This window comes from Tachyglossus aculeatus, chromosome 1, assembly GCF_015852505.1.
Source record: "Tachyglossus aculeatus isolate mTacAcu1 chromosome 1, mTacAcu1.pri, whole genome shotgun sequence".
Classification (NCBI taxonomy): domain Eukaryota; kingdom Metazoa; phylum Chordata; class Mammalia; order Monotremata; family Tachyglossidae; genus Tachyglossus; species Tachyglossus aculeatus.
The window spans coordinates 155,643,210-155,662,518 of NC_052066.1; the positions used below are offsets into that span (position 1 = coordinate 155,643,210).

Below are 19,309 nucleotides of genomic sequence, written 5' to 3' on the forward strand. Positions count from 1 at the left end.
GCCAGTATGATTCCTTGCCAAGTGGCTCCAAGGAGTATCCTGGGCTAAACTCAATCAAACATATTTATTGAGCGCTTACCATCATCAGATGGTGCTCTTAGCCTTGGGCCAAGAATCCCTTCCCTCTCCACCTGCTTGCCCCGCCAGGGGTGTGTAGTGTTTGCAATTTCACCGAAACCTGGGATTTCCTGACTTCAATATTTTCTCTAAGCTCACTGTTGAGGCTTACGTTGTGGCATTCCAAATAATGCCTGGATAAATTTGGCAGCAGCAGAATTTATGACCTCCTATTCTTAAGCACATTCCGAGGACTCTTGTGTTGTGGCTGCTAGTTTTTAGCAAGAGACCAATCCAGAATGCCAGACTCTTGGCACATGGTGAAACGATCACTAGTGGAGGCATCTGGAAAGCATCCTTTATAGTTTTAGCCATCCTCATGGCATAATTAGTTGCATAAAATAAGGATTACTTTTTCCTGGCATAGTAATATTTGCAGGAGCCCTTAGATGACCCAGTTGAATAGAATTGTGTTCAGGAACAATTTTCGTTCCAATTATTCAGAATTTCAAGAGCAAGCACCAGTACCATTTAGAGAAAAGTATGCCTCACTCTGTAGCTGAGTTTCTCTGAGTGGAAGTTTCCTCCTGTCTATCTGGGTTCACAAATAAATTCCTTCAATGTCAGTAGCACCAATTTTTTTTTAGGGAGGGAAGAGGCATGGGGGGGAAAAGTCTTTTTAAAAAATTAATAAACAATTCAGTCGTTCCTCCCACTAAATGGATCCTAACAACTAGAGAGAGACAGAAAAAAAGAGAAAGTGTGTACCAGTTCTTGGTTGCATAGTTCGCAATCCCTGTAAACTCCTCCACTAGACTGTAGGATGTCTGATCTGATTGCATTGTAAATACCCCAATGATTAGCACAATCTAAGACTATGGTAAGTGCTTAACAAATGCACATATTATTATTATTATTATTATTATTATTACTATTATTATTATTCTCATTATTATATGGGAATTCATGTAAACCCCTCCCCTAGGAAATCCAGCCCTGTAGTACCCATTCTGAATCCCTGCACATGTGCACACAACCATTTTTTTCCAACACCACAGCACATTATAACCAAGCAGTTCCCTCGGTCAGACAAATGTTCCCCGATTCCGTAGCAAAGTTCTAGCCAAAATGCAATAGTAAAAGCCTACACTAGGGTAGAACTGAGTGTCCTGGTAACAAAGGTAGGGCCATATCCAGATTTCACAGCAACAGGAACCAGGGACAGACAGTAACATGGATTGTTTCCAAGGGAAAATGCGACAGTTACGAGCCTCATAAAAAGTGATTGTTTGGTTTTTAAGACTGAGTCTACCAGGGGTCAGGCACAAATATGATTGAATCCACCCTTTATCACCATTACAAATCAAGATCAGTGCACAACCTGTTGTGTAACAGATCCCAGAACATGTGCACGCCTATTAAGGTTTCCATTCAAGCTCTTTAATTGGCTCCTGCCATCTTGCTTCTTCCTTTCTTTCAAGCTTCAATGGGGCAAGTACTTTATCCTTGTTAATAATAATAATTATGGTATTTGTTAAGTGCTTACTATATATCAAGCACTGTTCTAAGCACTGGGTTGATACAAGATAATCAGGTTGGGCACAGTCCCTGTCCCACATGGGGTTCACAGCCCCAAGCCCCATTTTACAGATGAGGTAACTGAGGTACAGAGAAGTGAAGTGGCTAGCCCAAGGTCACACAGCAGACAAATGGCAGAGCCTAGATTAGAATCCATGTCCTCTGACTTCTAAACCCGCGCTCTTGCTGCTAGGCCATGCTGCTTCTCTAAATGAACTGAAGTTAACAACAACAGTAGCAATTATGGTATTTGTTAAGTGCTATGTGCCAATAACTGTTCTAAGAGCCGGAGTAGATAAAGGTAATCAGGTTGGACACAGTCCCCGCCCAAATGGGGCTCATAGTCTTAATCCCCATTTTACAGATGAGGTAACTGAGGCCCAGAGTAGTGAAGTGACTTACCGAAAGTCACACAGCAGACATATGGCAGAGCTGGGATTAGAACCTGCATCTTCTGATTCCCAGGCCCGTGCTCTTTCCACTAAGCCGTGCTGAATGTGAATGGAGAGTCTTCAAATTTAGGCCAGTTGTCACCACACTAAAATCTGGTCTGGGAATGGCGAAGCTCTCACCGGGAGAACAGAGATTGTATTCTGAGGGTTAAACTCTGACAGGATCCCGGAGAGACGATGAAGGTTGTGGAAGGGAGAATGGGTAATGCAACACAAACAATTAATACTCTAAGCTTTGGCTGGCTTACCACCTAGGCAAGAGGGCCCCTGGGAATCTCTTTGACACTCCAGAAAGCACTGCAAGTAGGTATTCATTCATTCAATTCAATCATATTTATTGAGTGCTTACTGTGTGCAGAGCCCTGTACAGAGCACTTGGGAGAGTACAGTACAACAATAAACAGACACATTCCCTGCCCATAATGAGCTTACAGTCTAAAGGAGGGAATACAGGTATTAATATAAATAAATAAATTAGAGATTTGTAGATAAGTGCTGCGGGGCTGAGAGGGGGAATGAACAGAGGAAGTAAGTCAGGGTGACACAGAAGGGAGTGGGAGAAGAGGAAAGGGGGGCTTAGGGAAGGCCTCTTGAAGAAGATGTATCCTCAGTAAGGCTTTGAAGAGGGAGAGATTAACTGTCTTTCATTCATAGAATAGCCTATGAATGACAAGTTCCAGGCCCTGAGTATTTGAGAGAAAATTCTCTGCATCTTTTTCTTTTTCCCTACAGCTCCCCAAACTACCTTTTGCCCTACTGAAGAAACTTGGTGGCCGGGCCTAGTTGTAATCATTGCAGTATGCTGCGTCACACTAGTATTCCTCATTGTCATTGTCATCATTTGCTACAAAGCAATAAAAAGGTAAGAGTACCTATTCTTTAATCTTGTATTTTTTTTCCCTGGGCCTTGATCTATTTCTCCTTACTTGCTCTGCTTTGTCTGGCCTCTAGATTGAAAGCTTGCTGTGGGCAGGGAACATGTCTATTACATTGTTGTGTTTTACTCTCCCAAATGCTTAGTGCTAGTACAGTGCTCTGCATTCAGTAAGTGTTCAATAAACACAATTGATTGATTGACTTTATCGGGAAGCAGCTTGGCTTCCAGGAAGCAGCACTGCTTAGTGGATAGAGTATGGGTCTGAGAGTCTGAAGGACCTGGGTTCTAATCCCGGCTCTGCCACATGTCTGCTGTGTGACCTTGGGAAGTCACTTAAAGTCTCTGTGCCTCAGTTACCTCATCCAGAAAATTGGGTTTAAGACTGTGAGCCCAATATGGGGCAGGGATTGTGTCCAACCTGATTAACTTTCATCTTGTGCAGCTTTAATCTATTTGTTCTGACGACTTTGACACCTGTCTACATGTTTTGTTTTGTTGTCTGTCTCCCCCTTCTAGACTGTGAGCCCGTTGTTGGGTAGGGACCGTCTCTATATGTTGCCAACTTGTACTTCCCAAGTGCTTAGTACAATGCTCTGCACATAGTAAGCGCTCAATAAATACGATAGAATGAATGAATGAATCTACCCCAGTGCTTGGCACATAGTAAGCACTTAACAAGTACCATTATAGCAGTTCAGCCTTCCGTGCAGATAGGAACTTCAGTTCTTTTTTGCAAAGTGGAAAGGTAACGGTCCACCCTTGATGGGCATGGCGGTATTTTACTGCAGGGCACATGTGCAGACAAACTCCAAGATTATTTATTCAGTCTTTAAATTATATTTATTGAGTGTTTACTGTGTGCAGAGCACTGTACTAAGCACTTGGGTGAGTACAATACAACAATAAACAGACACATTCCCTGCCCACAATGAGCTTACAGCCTAGAGGCAGGGAGACAGACAACAATGCAAATAAATAAATTACGAATATGTACATTAGTGCTGTGAGGCTGGGAGGGGGGAAGAACCAAGGGAGCAAGTCAGGACGCTGCAGAAGGGAGTGGGAGAAGAGGAAAGGAGGAGCTTAGTCTGGGAAGGCCTCTTGGAAGAGACATGATTTCAATAAGGCTTTGAAGTGGGGGAGAGTATTTGTCATTCTGATTTAAGGAGGGAGGGCATTACAGGCCAGAGGTAGGATGTGGGCTGGGGTTGGTGGAGAGACAGGTGAGATTGAGATTATTCTTGGGTGCCTAGTCACAGATCAGAACCTTTTTCATTTCAAAACTCAGGGTCTGAGCAGATGGCAAGCTGACACATGGGCATCCCAACTGCAAGACTTGTAGGAGAGGTCACTAATCTAAGGAAGAAAACCTCACCCCTCCCTACTCCATCCCAGTTTTGACCCTTAGAAGGTTTGGGGAGCCAGGGCACCTCACATCCTACACTCATTGCATCAGTTATACCATTTCCCTCCTCATCCCTACCATGCCATGGGTTTGGAGAATCAAGCATCTCTACAAGTTGAAAGTACATGAAATCTGTCTAACAACTCTGTTATAGTCTCCCAAGTGCTTAGTACAGTGCTCCGCACACAGTAAATGCTGATTAAATACCACTGATGATAATCAATTCCCCTACCCATGCCCCCACTACCATGGGCTGCCTGCCTACCCGGGGAGCACTGGGCCCCAGTAGGGATATGTTTGAGTTATAAAAATGGCCCAGACCCCAAAACCACCTTCCCCATCCTTTAGACACCTCTACCACATTTTCAAAAAAAAAGGCAAGTTAGGGGTGAGGACCAGATGGAGATCGGTCTTGGAGGAGAGAAAGTGATGTTCTCCCTCAAAATGGCAGCGGCCACTAATAGTCTTGTCAATGCAACATGGCTCCAGGAAAGCCATCATCTTCCCCACTGTCACCAACCATGCCACATGCCCATCTCTGACCTTCTTGGGCTTCAGAAGGAGAGGGTGGGAACAGTCAGAGAGAAGAGAGTTATAGGAAACGAAGGGGAAAAATTGACTTTCATATATTTCTGCACCAGCACTTGGGTGCATGGCTCATGGTAAGTGTTTAAAAATACCACTGTTATTATTACTATTATTATTATTATTATTATTATTATTATTATTATTATTATCATCACATATCAGGATTGATCTTGTTCCTGACAGACACTTACCTACAAGTGATCAGTTAAGGATGAGAGTTGGTAAAAGACAATTATTAGGAGCACTCTACTTTGTTTTTTCTGAAGAGTATTGGGAGCTTTTCATGGTATTAACAAATCCTACCCCTAACCCTACCAAAAAAAAGATGAAAAGATACCTTGTAGTGGCTAAAAGAGAAGCAGTGTGGTTTAGTGGAAAGAGCATGGGCTTGGGAGTCAGAGGACAAGGGTTCTAATCCCGGCTGCACCACTCATTTGCTGTTTGACCTTGGGTAAGCCACTTAACTTCTCTGTGCCTCAGTAACCTCATCTGTAAAAATGGGGATTAAGACCATGAGCCCCACGTGGGAAAACCTGATTACCTTGTATCTACCCCAGTGCTTAGAACAGTGCTTGGCACATAGTAAGTTCTTAACAAATACCATTATTATTTTTTTTATTATTAATAAAAGTCTTTCCTTTCTATCCTCCATCCTGTTTCTGTGAACCATTTCATTGACAGTCTTGGGGAAAATGTATTCTATAGAGTAAAGAGTATTCTATAGAGTAAAGAGTATTCTATAGAGTAAACCTGTAAGTAATGAAGAGCTAAACTGAGAATTTCCAAAATTCACTCTAGTTTGCCTTCAGGTTCTTGCTTTGCATGTGTGTTTAGGCAATACCCACTTCATTCAGTATTCTTGAAGAAATATTACCATCCCTATTTCCTCCCCCTCCCTGTGTCACCAACATGAAATAAATCAAATAAGACAAGTCTCATAATGAAGCAACTCTGTACTGCAAGTTACTCGAGGGCAGGATTGTGTCTTTCACAATCCTGCCACATGCCCATTTTTTTGAGGGGAAAGGGCAAAGAGGGGTATGTTCTCCAGGGATGTTTGGAGGTATTTGTTAAACACATACTATGTGCCAAGCACTGTACTAAGTGCTGAGATAGATACAAGGTAATCAGGTCAGGCACAGTCCTTGTCCCACATGGAGCTCACGTCTAAGTAGGAGGGAGTAGGATTTAATCCCCATTTTATGGATGAGGAAACTGAGGCTCAAAGAAGTTAAGTGACTTGCCCAAGGTCACACAGCAGGTAAGTGGCAGATCCAGGATTAGAACCCAGGCCTGGGACTCTGTGCCTCAGTTACCTCATTTGTAAAGTGGGGATTGAGACAGTGAGCCCCACCTGAGACAGGGACTGTGTCCAACCCAGTTTGCATGTGTCCTTCCCAGCACTTAGTATAGCGTCTGTCATAGTAAGTGCTTAATGATTATGATTATTATTAATAATAATAATAATAATGGCACTTATTAAGCACTTACTACATGCGAAGCACTGTTCTAAGTGCTGAGGAGGTTACAAGGTGATCAGGTTGTCCCACGGTGGGCTAACAGTCATAATTCCCGTTTTACAGATGAGGGAACTGAGGCCCAGAGAAGTTAAGTGACTTGCCCAAAGTCACACAGCTGACAGTTGGCAGAGCTGGGATTTGAACCCGTGACCTCTGACTCCAAAGCCTGGGCTCTTTCCACTGAGCCATGCTGCTTCTCTAATATTATTATATTATATTCCCCCAAATGCTTAATATAGTGCTCTGCACACAGTAAGCACTCAATAAATGCCATTGATTGATAATTCACCCCAAATACAGACATAGAAAAGAGAGAGTGGGCTTTAGTCTTGGTGTTTTCCAAAGACCATATTAGATCACCATTTATCTGGCATTGGGGATTTCAGGAATCGGCAGTGGCTTTGCTTGTCTAGCCTGTGAAAGGGTTTCATATTGTACTCTTCCAAGAGTTTAGTACATTCCTCTGCACACTGTAAGCACTCAAATCCCCTTGATTAATTGATAGCGAGACCCTCAAATTTTCCCCATGAAGGCTTTCCACATCAACTGGGAGTTCATGCCAGCACAAAGTCTAGTCCTCCCCCTCAGCCCCCAGAACGTTTCTTCTCACAAAAGAGGGGCTAAATAAATGGTGTTAATGTTTAACAATTCTCTCTATGAAAGGAAGATGAGGTTTTCTCATTTTTTGAGTCCTTAGGGTGTGGAGGACACTAAGGTCTAGGAAGCCTCAGTCTGTGTAGCTCACTTGATTACTTTTCCTCTGATCGAAGTGGCCTAATCCACAATGACCTAAAATGCTTCCTCTCTGCTTCTTGACCTTTCCCCATCTGGACAGAATGCAAAGGTGGGCAATTCCCTTCAGAGGAACCCACCTGATGAGGGTCAAATGCCCTGAACCTCTCTGGGCCTCACTTTCCTCATCTTTAAAATGGGGGTAAGAAACCAGCTCTCTCTTCCTCTTAGATAATGATCCCCGTGTGGGACAGGGATGGTGTCCTATCTGATTACCTTATATCAACCCCAGGGCTTGGCCCATAGTAAAGCACTTAATACTATTATTATTATTGTTGTTATTTAAGAAGAAGTGGCCAGTGGGTTTTATTGCTAAAATCCCTGGTGGGTCTGTGGCCGGATCCCAAAGTGGAAAACTCTTTCCCTGTGTTTGCTTGTGCAGAGTGGCATGCTGAAGGAATGTTGGTAGGTTGTTGCCCTCAGCCCTACTCTCGGCCCTTTCCCAGTACCTCCCCGGTGCGGTTGCTTCTGGAAGAACTGCTCATTAAGCAGGGATCGTCTGGTGGGATTTCTCTACATTTTGCATATTAGTGGGCACCATCAGGATCAATCAGTCATATTTATTGCACCGTTATTGTGCACAGATCACTGTACCAAGCGCTTGGGAGAGTACAGTATAACAGTGTTAGGGAGGAACGTTCCCTCCCCAAATGGAGTTTACGGTCTAGGGGGGAGACAGACATTAATATAAATAAAACAATTATGGCTTTGTGCATAAGGACTGTGGGGCTGAGGGAGAGGTGAAGAAAGGGTGCAAATGCAAGTACAAGGGTGATGCAGAAGGGAGTGGGAGAAGAGGAAATGAGAGCTGAATCGGGGAAGGCCTCTTAGAGGAGATGTGCCTTCAATAAGGCTGTGAAGGTGGGACGAGTGATCGTCGGTCAAATTGCTATCTGCCGTAAGGGAGATCCTGGAGCTACAACTGTGCCCCCCGAGAGAGCAATTCCCCCACCTACCACCCAGCCCAGAAATTCTTCACTCTTTATCCCCAGATGATTCGTGGAGGATCCAGCTGTCATTTGGAGACTTGTTTTGAGCTTTCTGCCCTTCACTTTTTTTATAGTGCTTGTTAAGCAGCGTGGCCTAGTGGAAAGGGCCTGGGCTTGGGAGCCAGAGGTCATGGGTTCTAATCCTGACTCTGCCACTTATCAGCTGTATGATTTTGGGCAAGTCACTTAGCTTCTCCGTGCCTCAGTTACCTCATCTGTAAAATGGGGATTGACTGTGAGCTCCATGTGGGACAACCTGTTTACCCTGTATCTACCCCCATGCTTAGAACAGTGCTTGGCACATAGTATGCATTTAACAAATACCATCATTTTTATTAAACACTTTTTTTGTGCCAAACAATGAACTAGCCCTGGAGTAGATACAAGATAATCAGGTTGGTGGACACGACCCTTTCCTGTAAGGGGCACACAGTCTAAGTAGGAGAGAGGGAGTAGGGTTTAATCCCCATTTTGCAGATGAGGAAACTGAGACACAGAGAAGTTAAGTGACTTGCTCAAGTTCCCAAGCAGGAAACTGGTATAGTAGGGATTAGAACCCAGGTAGTCTTACTCTCAACCCCGTGCTTTTTCCACTAGGCCATGCTGCTTCACAGGCATTCATCCCAAATATTTCATGTCATGGGAGTCTGATCATCTTTCCTTCCACTTTCTTACTAGCCCAAAGCAGATGAACTCTGAAAACTCAGAAAATGTGGTATTCTCCCAGTCCTCTTCAGGATTGCTGACTCTACCCTGGGGACTGGAATGTAAGATTGTTATATAAGCAGCCAGCTCTTGTCTCTGATCCTTACTGCAGCACTGCTCTAGGGTAGGCACTTAAGGACATCAGAAAACCCATAAAATTAAGGGCAGGAAGAAGAGTCAGTAAGTGCGGTTGTTAAGTAATAGTGCTAGAGGAATCGTGAGAGGAAAGGCATCCTGGGTCCTTTCATCTGTTTCTGCCCCATCCACTAACAGCTTCATTGTTTTCAAGCCGTGTGTCTTAGTGGATAGAGTACAGGCCTGAGAGTCAGAAGGACCTACGTTCTAATCCTAGCTCTGCCACTTGTCTGCTGTGTGACCTTGGGTGGGTAACTTCACTTCTTCAGGCCTCAGTTATCTCATCTGCAAAATGGGGATTATGACTGTGAGCCCAGTGTGGGACAGCGAGTGTGTCCAGCCCAATCACCTTGTATCTAACCCAGTGCTTAGTACAGTGCCTGGCACCTAGTAAGTGTTTAATAAATACCACAATTAAGCTGTGCGCTTTTATGCAAGGGAAAGCATCAGCATCATTGTATTTGAGGTCATACCTAAAGTATTGAGCCAGTAGCCAGAGTCCCAGGAGAAGAGCTGACATTGCCTGTCTGGCATTGGTCCTTACCATGGGCTTGGTCAAAATCTTTCTAGCCCCCTGTAGAACAAACGGGTCTCTTCCAGCTCCAAGACTCATTAGCTAGAAGGAGTTGGGGGTCCGGGGGTGGGCAGTGTGTTTACATCAACCAGCACACTTTCTCAGATGACCCATTGACGGAAGTAATGTTTTGTGCCCAGGGAAATCTTGGCTCAGCCTGGTGCAGAATGAGGAACTCTGAGCTGCTTGCCAGAAGGTTTGCTGACAAAAAACCTTCCTGGCTGTGTCGGCAGCGGAAAGCAGATTGGTGCTCGCTCATGATTTCATATTGTGGACATTCTGCTCTTTCCCCAGCTGTGATTCTAGAGGCCCCTGGGCTGCTAGCAGGCTGCTTAGGGTGAGAGATGTCACACTGACCTATCTTAGGGCCAATGGGCCCACTGGAGCAGTAACAATAATAATAATAATTGTGTTCGTTAAGTGCTTACTATGTTCCAGGCATTGGCCCCACTGGGGTCAATACAAGCAAATTGGGTTGAATCCAGTCCCTGTCCCGTGTGGGGCTCCAGGTCTTAATCCCCGTTTTACAGATGAGATAACTGAGGCACAAAGAAGTGAAGTGACTCACACACTCTCTTTCCTCCCTTCCTAGGGACGCACTCATGGGTCGGAGAGGAGAAGGGGAACTGAGAGTCTGACTGTGTTTCTTGGAGCCCTAAAGCCATAGTTTTTTTATGATATTTAAGCTGTTACTATGTGTCAAACACTGTTCTAAGACTAAGGTAGATACAAGCAGGGAATGTATCTGTTTATTGTTATATTGTACTCTCCCAAGAGCTTAGTACAGTGCTCTGCACCGTAAGTGCTCAAAAAATATGTCGGAATGAATGAATAAATGAATGAATGAAAGTTTATCAGGTTGGACACAGTTCCTATCCCAAATAGGGCTCACAGTCTGAGAAAGGAGGATTTAATCCCCCTTTTACAGATAACTGAGGCAGAGAGAAGTCAAGTGATTTGCCCAACTTCCCACAGCAGACAAGTGGAGAAGCTTAGAACCCAGGTCCTCTGACTCCCAGACAAATGCTCTCTCCATTAGGCCATGCTGCTTTTCTTTGACAATTCTACAACTGACTACTTTACAGAAGTTGAATGCACATAGAGGAACCTCCACCAAGTCTAAATTCCTAAATCTGTTTGATTATAGCTTCCCTTCAGGAAGTGTGGTATATGACTCATATATGTCTCTATCTGTCATCTATCTATCTATCTATATGTTGCCAATTTGTACTTCCCAAGCACTTAGTACAGTGCTCTGCACATAGTAAGCGCTCAATAAATATGATTGATGATGATGATGATCTGTCGCCTAATTGTACTTTCCAAGCGCTTAGTACAGTACTCGGCACATAGTAAGCGCTCAATAAATACGATTGAATGAATGAATGTGCACACATGTGCACCCTCTTGCTCTTATATCTATCTTTTCCTCTCTCTTACATTGTTTTCGTGCCTTCACCTTCCTGTCTGTATCTGTTGCCAACGCCTCCTCCCCCTTATTCGGAGATTTTAAGCCTTGGGTAACTGCACACAGTAGACATTTAATAAATACTATTACTACTATTAAGTCAGTAGAAGCCTGAGTGAAATGTGGCCTGGAGCTACCCAGATATAGTTCCCATGGCGAATATATTTCACCTCTCTTACCTGCATCTCTGCATCTCCAAAGTGCAATCACCTGAATCTTCAGCTTTTCAAATGCATTTTCTAACTGAAGATTTGGGTAATCGCTATTCAGTGTCCCTCTCTTGGGGCTTTATTTATGGGAAAGACAGGGGACTGAGGCATTCCCCTGACACTCTTCTCAGTTATCCAAAGTTTTCAAGTATCTGAAATAAGTTGGGTCCCAAATATTTGGTGATTTAATAAGATAATTTTCTCTCTCTAAATTTACCTGAATCTGTGTATCTATGTGATGTTCTTACATGCATCATATATGGAAATATTGTTTCAGGTCCCTACCATCTGTACTTTGGTAGAGTATAATAATATCAGCCAGCCCTTTTACCGTGGTTCCACAGTGACTTCCCAAGCGCTTAGTACAGTGCTCTGCACACAGTAAGCGCTCAATAAATATGATTGAATGAATGAATGAACCATGGAAACAGAGCATGCTACAGCTCTGTAGATAAGCCTGTTTTGTGAAGTCCATGAGAAGCCATTCTTTTTGGCCAAATCCTCCAGTGTCACTCAAGGAATTCTTCTCAGCCCAGGAAGGCAGAGGGATTGGTCTTTTAGACTGTGAGCCCACTGTTGGGTAGGGACTGTCTCTATATGTTGCCATCTTGTAATTCCCAAGCGCTTAGTACAGTGCTCTGCACACAGTAAGCGCTCAATAAATACGATTAATTGATTGGTGAAATAGCACATCAGGAGGTGGTAGGGTAGGGGAGAGGAGGAGAAGAGGCAGTGTGGGATAGTGGATAGAGTGCAGGCCTTGAAGTCAGAAGGTCATGGGTTCTAATCCCGGCTCTGCCACTTGACTGCCTGACATTTGGCAAGTCACTTCAATCAATCAATCAATCGTATTTATTGAGCACTTACTGTGTGCAGAACACTGTACTAAGCGCTTGGGAAGTACAAGTTGGCAACATATAGAGACGGTCCCTACCCAACAGTGGGCTCTGCACCCCACCTTTGGCAAGTCACTTCACTTCTCTGTGCCCCAGTTACCTCAACTGTAAAATGGGGATTGAAACAGTGATTCCCAAGTGGGACAGGGATTGTGCCCATTCCAGTTTGCTTGTATCCACCCCAGCTCTTAGTACAGTGCCAGGCACATAGTAAGCATTTATCATATACCATAATTATTATTATTAGTCTCTTGTTGTCGGGATGACCTGAGCCGTATTCTTTCTCTTTCCCCACCCCTGAGTCTTTATTTCCTTGTTGTAAGTTGGAACCTGCGGTGTCTGCCGTTGCTCAACTTGGTGACATGCTTCGAGACAATCAGGAACTGTTCTGTTTTCCTGGCTGTTGATGGTATCATTTAGCGATCCTGAATGGAGGGCAGTTCCTCACTAGTGGGTTGCCTTCCTGTCTCTCTAGAAGAATGACAGTGGTCTGGTGCTGTGACAGTACTGACAATTTTACAGGGAGAGAGATCACTAATCTAAACTGGGAGTGTCGTAAACCAAAACCCTCAGCCCAACTTGGAAACTTTAGCTGGGCTGTTGACAAATGATCCATCCTGTTTTCAAATAATACTTGTTTGTGAACGCCTATTCTTGGACATGAAGTTGAGCAGAATTCTGAATTCCACATCAGATTTTCCTGCTGAAACAACATATTGGCTCAATCTGTTATTCTGATTCTGATTAGTTATTCTGATTGAGGAAAATGATTACACTCAGCCTGAGGGTCATTGTGGATTAATTGATGCCTTTTCGATAAAAGATTATATAGCTTTCCTCCCCCTTCCCCACTTTCATTCCTTTTGTCTCTGTCTTTCTCCCTCTCAGGGGTCCCAGGGTGTCATCAGAGCCTTCCTGTTGTTTGACCTTTGTGGTGGGAATACCTCATATTATGGCATCGATTTTTCCATTAAACTGCCAACTATTCACTTACTTTGAATTTACAGCATACTGGCTGTAAAACCAGTCCACATCTACAAAACTTTTTGGCCAGTTCTACAAATCATTTATTGTACATTATCAACGTGTGTATCATGACATTTATTAGCCTTTCACTGTATCCTCAGCACAGGGATAAATGAGATAATCATATGGAACATGATTACACAATCTGAGAGCATAGCAAGCAAGTGTAGCTTGCAGTTTTTCAGGTAAAGTGTACAATATTTAGGTGGAAAATAAACCCACAATAAAAAGCGCTCTTGAATGTCCTTGTAAGTAAATCTATGTTATAGGCTCAGTGGGGGTGACTTTTACATGAAATGGCTTATGTAAAAATGCACTTAACCCCAATACAATGTTGAATTAGATTCTTCCAAAGTGTAAGGCCTCAGTGCAACTTCTTAAAGTGTTTAACATATTCCCAGGAAGAGGCTAGCTTATTGGGGAAAAAAAAAATATGTAGGCCTGTGAAATCAATCAGTCAATCAATGTTATTTGAGTGTCTGCTGTTTGCAAAGCACTGTACTGTTTCAGAAAGAATGCAATACAATAGAGGTAGAATAATAATAATAACTGTACTTGTTAAGCACTTACTATGTGCCAAGCACTGTTCTAAGGACTGGGGTAGATACCAGTTAATCGGGTTGGACACCGTCCCTGTCCCACTTGGGCTCACATTCTTAATCCTCATTTTAAAGATGAGGTAACTGAGGCCCAGAGAAGTGAAGTCACTTGACCAAGGTCACACAGCAGACACTCTGTTATGTGACCTTGGGCAAGTCCCTTAACTTCTCCGTGACCCGGTTACCTCATCTGTAAAATGGGGATTATGGGACTGTGTCCAACCTGATTAACTTGTATTAACTCTCTGCCTCTCTCTGTTTCTCTGTCTCTGTTTCCCTGTTTATCTCTGTTTCTCTTTCTGTCTCTGCCTGTTTGTCTCTCTCTCTGTCTCGGTCTGCTTCTCTGCCCCCCCTCTCTCTCTCCATTTCTCTATTTCTTCCTCTCTTTCTCTATCTCTGTCTGTTTCTCTGCCCCCTCTCTGTTTCTCTCTCTCCATTTCTATTTATTTTATTTTGTTAATATGTTTGGTTTTGTTCTCTGTCTCCCCCTTCTAGACTGTGAGCCCACTGTTGGGTAGGGACCGTCTCTATATGTTGCCAACTTGTACTTCCCAAGCGCTTAGTACAGTGCTCTGCACACAGTAAGCGCTCAATAAATACGATTGATTGATTGATATAATGGAGTCAGGATTAGAACCCACAACCTTCCGACTCCCAGGCCCATGCTCTTTCCACTAAGCCATGCTTCTTGATCTCTGCCCACAAAGAGCTTACAGTCCACAAGGGACTGTACAGAGGATAAAGATACCTTGGAGATTAAAAGATGGGTTTGAAGATCTTATTTCAAAAACTGCAGCAAGGGATGAATGTTGTTGAAAGAGTTCATCTCGCCAGTTATTAAAAACAGAGCCCCAATTTTTTTTTTTTTTTCAGTTTTCTTACAACAAATACTTTAGCCCTTGAAACTTCAGGCGAGGAAGTCCAAAATGAATCTCTGTGGAAAAACAGTCTTTCCTTTGGTCAGCCTAGAAACATCCCATTGAAATCAGCAGGCACCCAAACCATTGATTCCAGCCTGGAAGGGGTCCTACAGTCATTAGATTGTCCATTTCAGAGTCCAACATAAGCAATCAATCAATCGGTAGTATTTATTGAGCATTTACTGTTCGCAGAGCACCATACTAAGCGCTTGGGAAAGTGTCATCATCGATGGTATTTGTTGAGCCCCCTACTATGCACAGAACACTGTACTAAGCCCTTGGGAGAGTACAATACAACAGAGTTGGTAAACCTGATCCCTGCCCCCAAAGAGCATTGATTAAAATATTTTAAATCCACCTTTACATGTATTATAAGCTCATTATGGGCAGGGAATGCATCCATTAATTCTGTTGTATTGTATTCTCCCAAGAACTTAGAACAGCGCTCTGCACTTAGGAAGCACTCAATAAATACCACTGATCGATTGTTTTTCCACCAAACATTCCTCTATAAGAGTCAGTGGGATTGACTTTGTTTTATTTCTTCCAATAAACCAGTCTAAAAGTCAGTAAAATGAATTGAGCATCCTCACTTTTTTTAAATTCTTTTCTACTTGTGCAAACAAGCAATTGATCCATAATATTCATTTACTGCCTACTAGATGCAGGGCACTGTACTGAGTGCTTGGGCAGAGACAATGGAATTAGTAGTCACAAGCCTTGTCATTAAGGAGTTTACAATCTAGTCGGGGAGAAAGAGATGATAAATATGGAGAGGAGAAAGAAGATAAAGGGGATACCTCAGTGAATAAGTGTTTAAGAAGTAGGGCATATAAACTTAGAACAGTGCTTTGCACCTAGTACGTGCTTAATAAATGCCATTATTATTATTATTATTATTATTATTATTATTATTATTATAAACATGTGAGTAGAACTGCTACTGGTGGTTGTGTGTTGTGCATAGGCAAATAGTTGGGGCAGAAGTACTAAGATGGTAACTGGAGGGATAAGCCCTGTAGAGAAGAGAAATTAGTCAGGGAAGGCTTCCTGGAGGAGATGTGATTTCAGCGCTTCACCTAGCCATGGTTAAACAGTTAACCTAAATGCACATAAACTCCCTGGGGTAGTATTGAGCCCATTCCAAGAGTCTGGATAGCATTGAGAGATGGGGCCATAGCTGGAGGGGGCTGTGGACCTGAGAGGGGACTTGAGTGTGTTGAAGGCAGAGGGGAAGGAGGTTTCAGAGCATGAAAGGTTTGAAACAGCTGTGGGCACAAGATGGAGAGTGGGGATGAGATAGGTGCACAGGTAGTAGGGGTGAATGTAGAGAACAGGCGCAGGACTCTCTCTTGAGAAATAACCAAATAGTAGGAGAAAGACGAGGAAGAGTTCTGAGAGTGGAGAGGGAATAAAAGGCAAGACTTGGGATGTTTGTGACCGATGGCTTCAATTTTACCATTAAAGCAGTTGGCAAAGTCTACAGGGTGGTTTAAGGAGGCAAGCTGTGGGAAGGGGCAGGGTGGGAGGACTGGGAGGGGCAGGAGCAAGTTGGAGATGTGGAGAAGTTGGTGGGCACTGGGCCTTCGGGTCAGTGAAGGAGAAATAGTAAAGTTTCTGAGCAGAAAAACAGAGGGCAATTATAGCAGCAAGACAAAGTACATTTGTAATGGAAAAAGTTGGCCCAGAGTCTGGATGGATAATCTATACTCTGTACTGTTCACAGCTCATCCTCCTCTAAATAGTCTCTCATGTATGTGGGGGAATTCATGTAAAATTTGAGCCAGTGGGGAGGGGTCTCTGGGGACAGGTTCCCCCCATCCCCGGACTTCAGTGTATACATCTTTACACTTGGTTGCTTCCCCTTTCCTGACATTTATTTTAGTATTTGCCTCCCCTGCAAGTTTGAAAGATCTTTGAGGACAGGGGCCATGCCTACTAATTCTTTGGTACTCTCCTTTCATTGATTCATTCAATCATATATACTGAGTGCTTACCTTGTGCAAAGCACTGTACTAAGTGCTTGGGAGAGTACAATAAAACAACAGACACGTTCCCTGCCTACAACAAGCTCACAATCTAGAAGGGGTTGACAGACAATAAATAAATTGCATATTTATACATAAGTGCTGTGGGGATGGGAGGGAGGATGAATGAAGGGAGCAACGCAGAAAGAAGTGGGAGAAGAGGGCTTAGGGAAGGCTTCTTGGAGATGTGTCTTCAATAAGGCTTTGAAATGGGGAAGAGCAATTATCTGTCTGATATGAGGTGGGAGGGCATTACAGGACAGAGGTAGGACATGGGCAAGAGGTTGGTGGTGAGATAGATGACATCGAGAGTGCTAAGTGCACTCTCCTAAGCACTTAGTACAGTCCTCTGCCTGGTAAAGGCTATTGATTGAAGGAGGGGTGGGTACTGCCATCAATTTGGTGCCCGATCAGAGCTGGAGCGTTATTGCGGACCCAGGATCCAGCAATTCAGGCTTCCACAACATAGATTGCAGGTGCCTTTTAAAAAAAATGTGACTTTTTACCAGCTGGGGAATAAACAAGCTGGCCCATTTTGCCCCTAGGATCACTGGTTTAATGCCTCATTGCCCTGAGACCTTTAGAAGCAGGTTACCTGGCTGATCTCCTACAATCCAGCCCACACACTTTGCTCCTCTAATGCCAGCGTACTCATTGTACTTGGTTCTTGTCTATCCCACAGCCTACCCTTTGCTCATGATCTCCCTCTGGCCTGGAACTCCCTCCCCCTTCTATTTGACAGACCACCACTCTCTCCACCTTGAAAGACTTATTGAAATCCCATCTTCTCCAATTGGTCTTCCCTGATTAAGTCCTCATTTCTCCACCCTGCTCTCCCCTCTGCATCGCCCAGGCACTCAGCTCTGAACCCCATAATAATAATAATAATAATAATAATAATAATAATAATAATAATAACAATGGCATTTATTAAGCACTTACTATGTGCAAAGCACTGTTCTAAGTGCTGGGGAGGTTACAAGGTGATCAGGTTGTCCCATGGGAGGCTCACAGTCTTCATCCCCATTTTCCAGATGAGGGAACTGAGACCCAGAGAAGTTAAGTGACTTGTCCAAAGTCACACAGCTGACAATTGGCAGAGCTGGGATTTGAACCCATGACCTCTGACTCCAAAGCCTGTGCTCTTTCCACTGAGCCATGCTGCTTCTCCTTAAGCATTTGATATTCACCCAATCCTCAGACCCACAGCACTTGTATACATAACATCACTCTGGCATTTTGCTTATTAGTAATTTAATTCAATGTCTGTCTTCCCCTCTAGACAGTAAGCTCCTTGTGGACAGGGATCATGTCTACCAGCTCTATTGCCTTGTACTTTCACATGCACTTAGTACAGCATTCTGTATATAGTAAGTGCCCAATATATATCATTGATTGATTGGGAGGATCAGGGAGAAGATGACCCCAACACAAAGGATCCAACTGCATTCATCAAGGCTGTCTATCTTTTGGAGTTCTACTATAGGCCTATTTGTTACCATTTTAAAATATTTTATTTAGGTAATGAAATTTCAGCCTGGCATTGGTAATCACAGACTAGGATTAGCGTGGCGTTCCACTGTGCCAGCTTTGGTACCCCGAGCCCCCGTTGAGCTAGGAGCAGAAGCTAGCTCTGTAATTCAGTAAAGTAATTCACTAATAGCTAAATAGATTAAAGAGAGTATTCTGAGCAGACTCATGGGAAATCTGATTGACTCGTTCTTTTTCCCTGTCTCCGTATCAGTTTCTCTTCTGTCACAAAAATGTTTTTCCCTAATTTCTGCATTTCAACATTTCCTGACCCACAGACTCAGGGTAATTTTTTAAATTCCAGAATAATAGAATAGATTGTGAACCCCTGAGGGTCAGGGACTATATCAAGTTCTCAAACATGTGCTCTTTCTCAGCACTTAGTACAGTGTTCTTCACACAGTATGCACTTAAATAAATACTGTTACTAAAGATGTTACTAAACAAAGTGCTTTTCATGACTCTCTCACTTCCTATCCTGGAATCCTAAAGCCTGGATAAGTCTTTGTGGAATTTTGAAGGCTCAATTAGTGATTCCTCTTAAATTCAACATCCTGCCAAATTGGGTATAAGATGTCAAGAGCACACAACTCTGTTTCCAACCGTGAGTTCTCACAACTTTGTCCCTTCACATCCTTGTCCTCTTACTCTCTAGATTGTAAGATACTTCTGGGTAGGGAGCAAGTCTCCCAACTCTAGTTTACTTTCCCAAGTGCTTAGTACAGTACTCTGCACCCAGAGAGCACACAATAACTACAATTGATTGGTTGGTTGATTGAAACACCATCAATCCCCTTTGGCAGGCTCCATAGGGTCCCCTTTTAAAAGATTGTAAGGGCAAGAGGATGCTGGAGGTGTGTAAGGAAGGGCCTGGCTGAGGTAATTCCCCCTCCTCCCCTTCTCCGGCCTCTCTGTCCCTCCCCAGCATGGTCTGAGTTGAGTCAATGTTCTCTTCACAAGTT

The 19,309-nt window shown here is 43.5% G+C and overlaps 1 protein-coding gene across 2 annotated transcripts in view; it reads left to right on the forward strand.

Moving 5' to 3' along the window:
- PRIMA1 (proline rich membrane anchor 1) overlaps positions 1-19,309 on the forward strand; it is an 81,986-nt gene that overhangs the window by 47,426 nt on the left and 15,251 nt on the right. For both annotated transcript variants that reach the window (XM_038747359.1, XM_038747351.1), the window contains one exon: positions 2,820-2,949. In XM_038747359.1, coding sequence (XP_038603287.1) covers positions 2,820-2,949 — 130 coding nt within the window. The remainder of the gene's footprint in view (positions 1-2,819; positions 2,950-19,309) is intronic.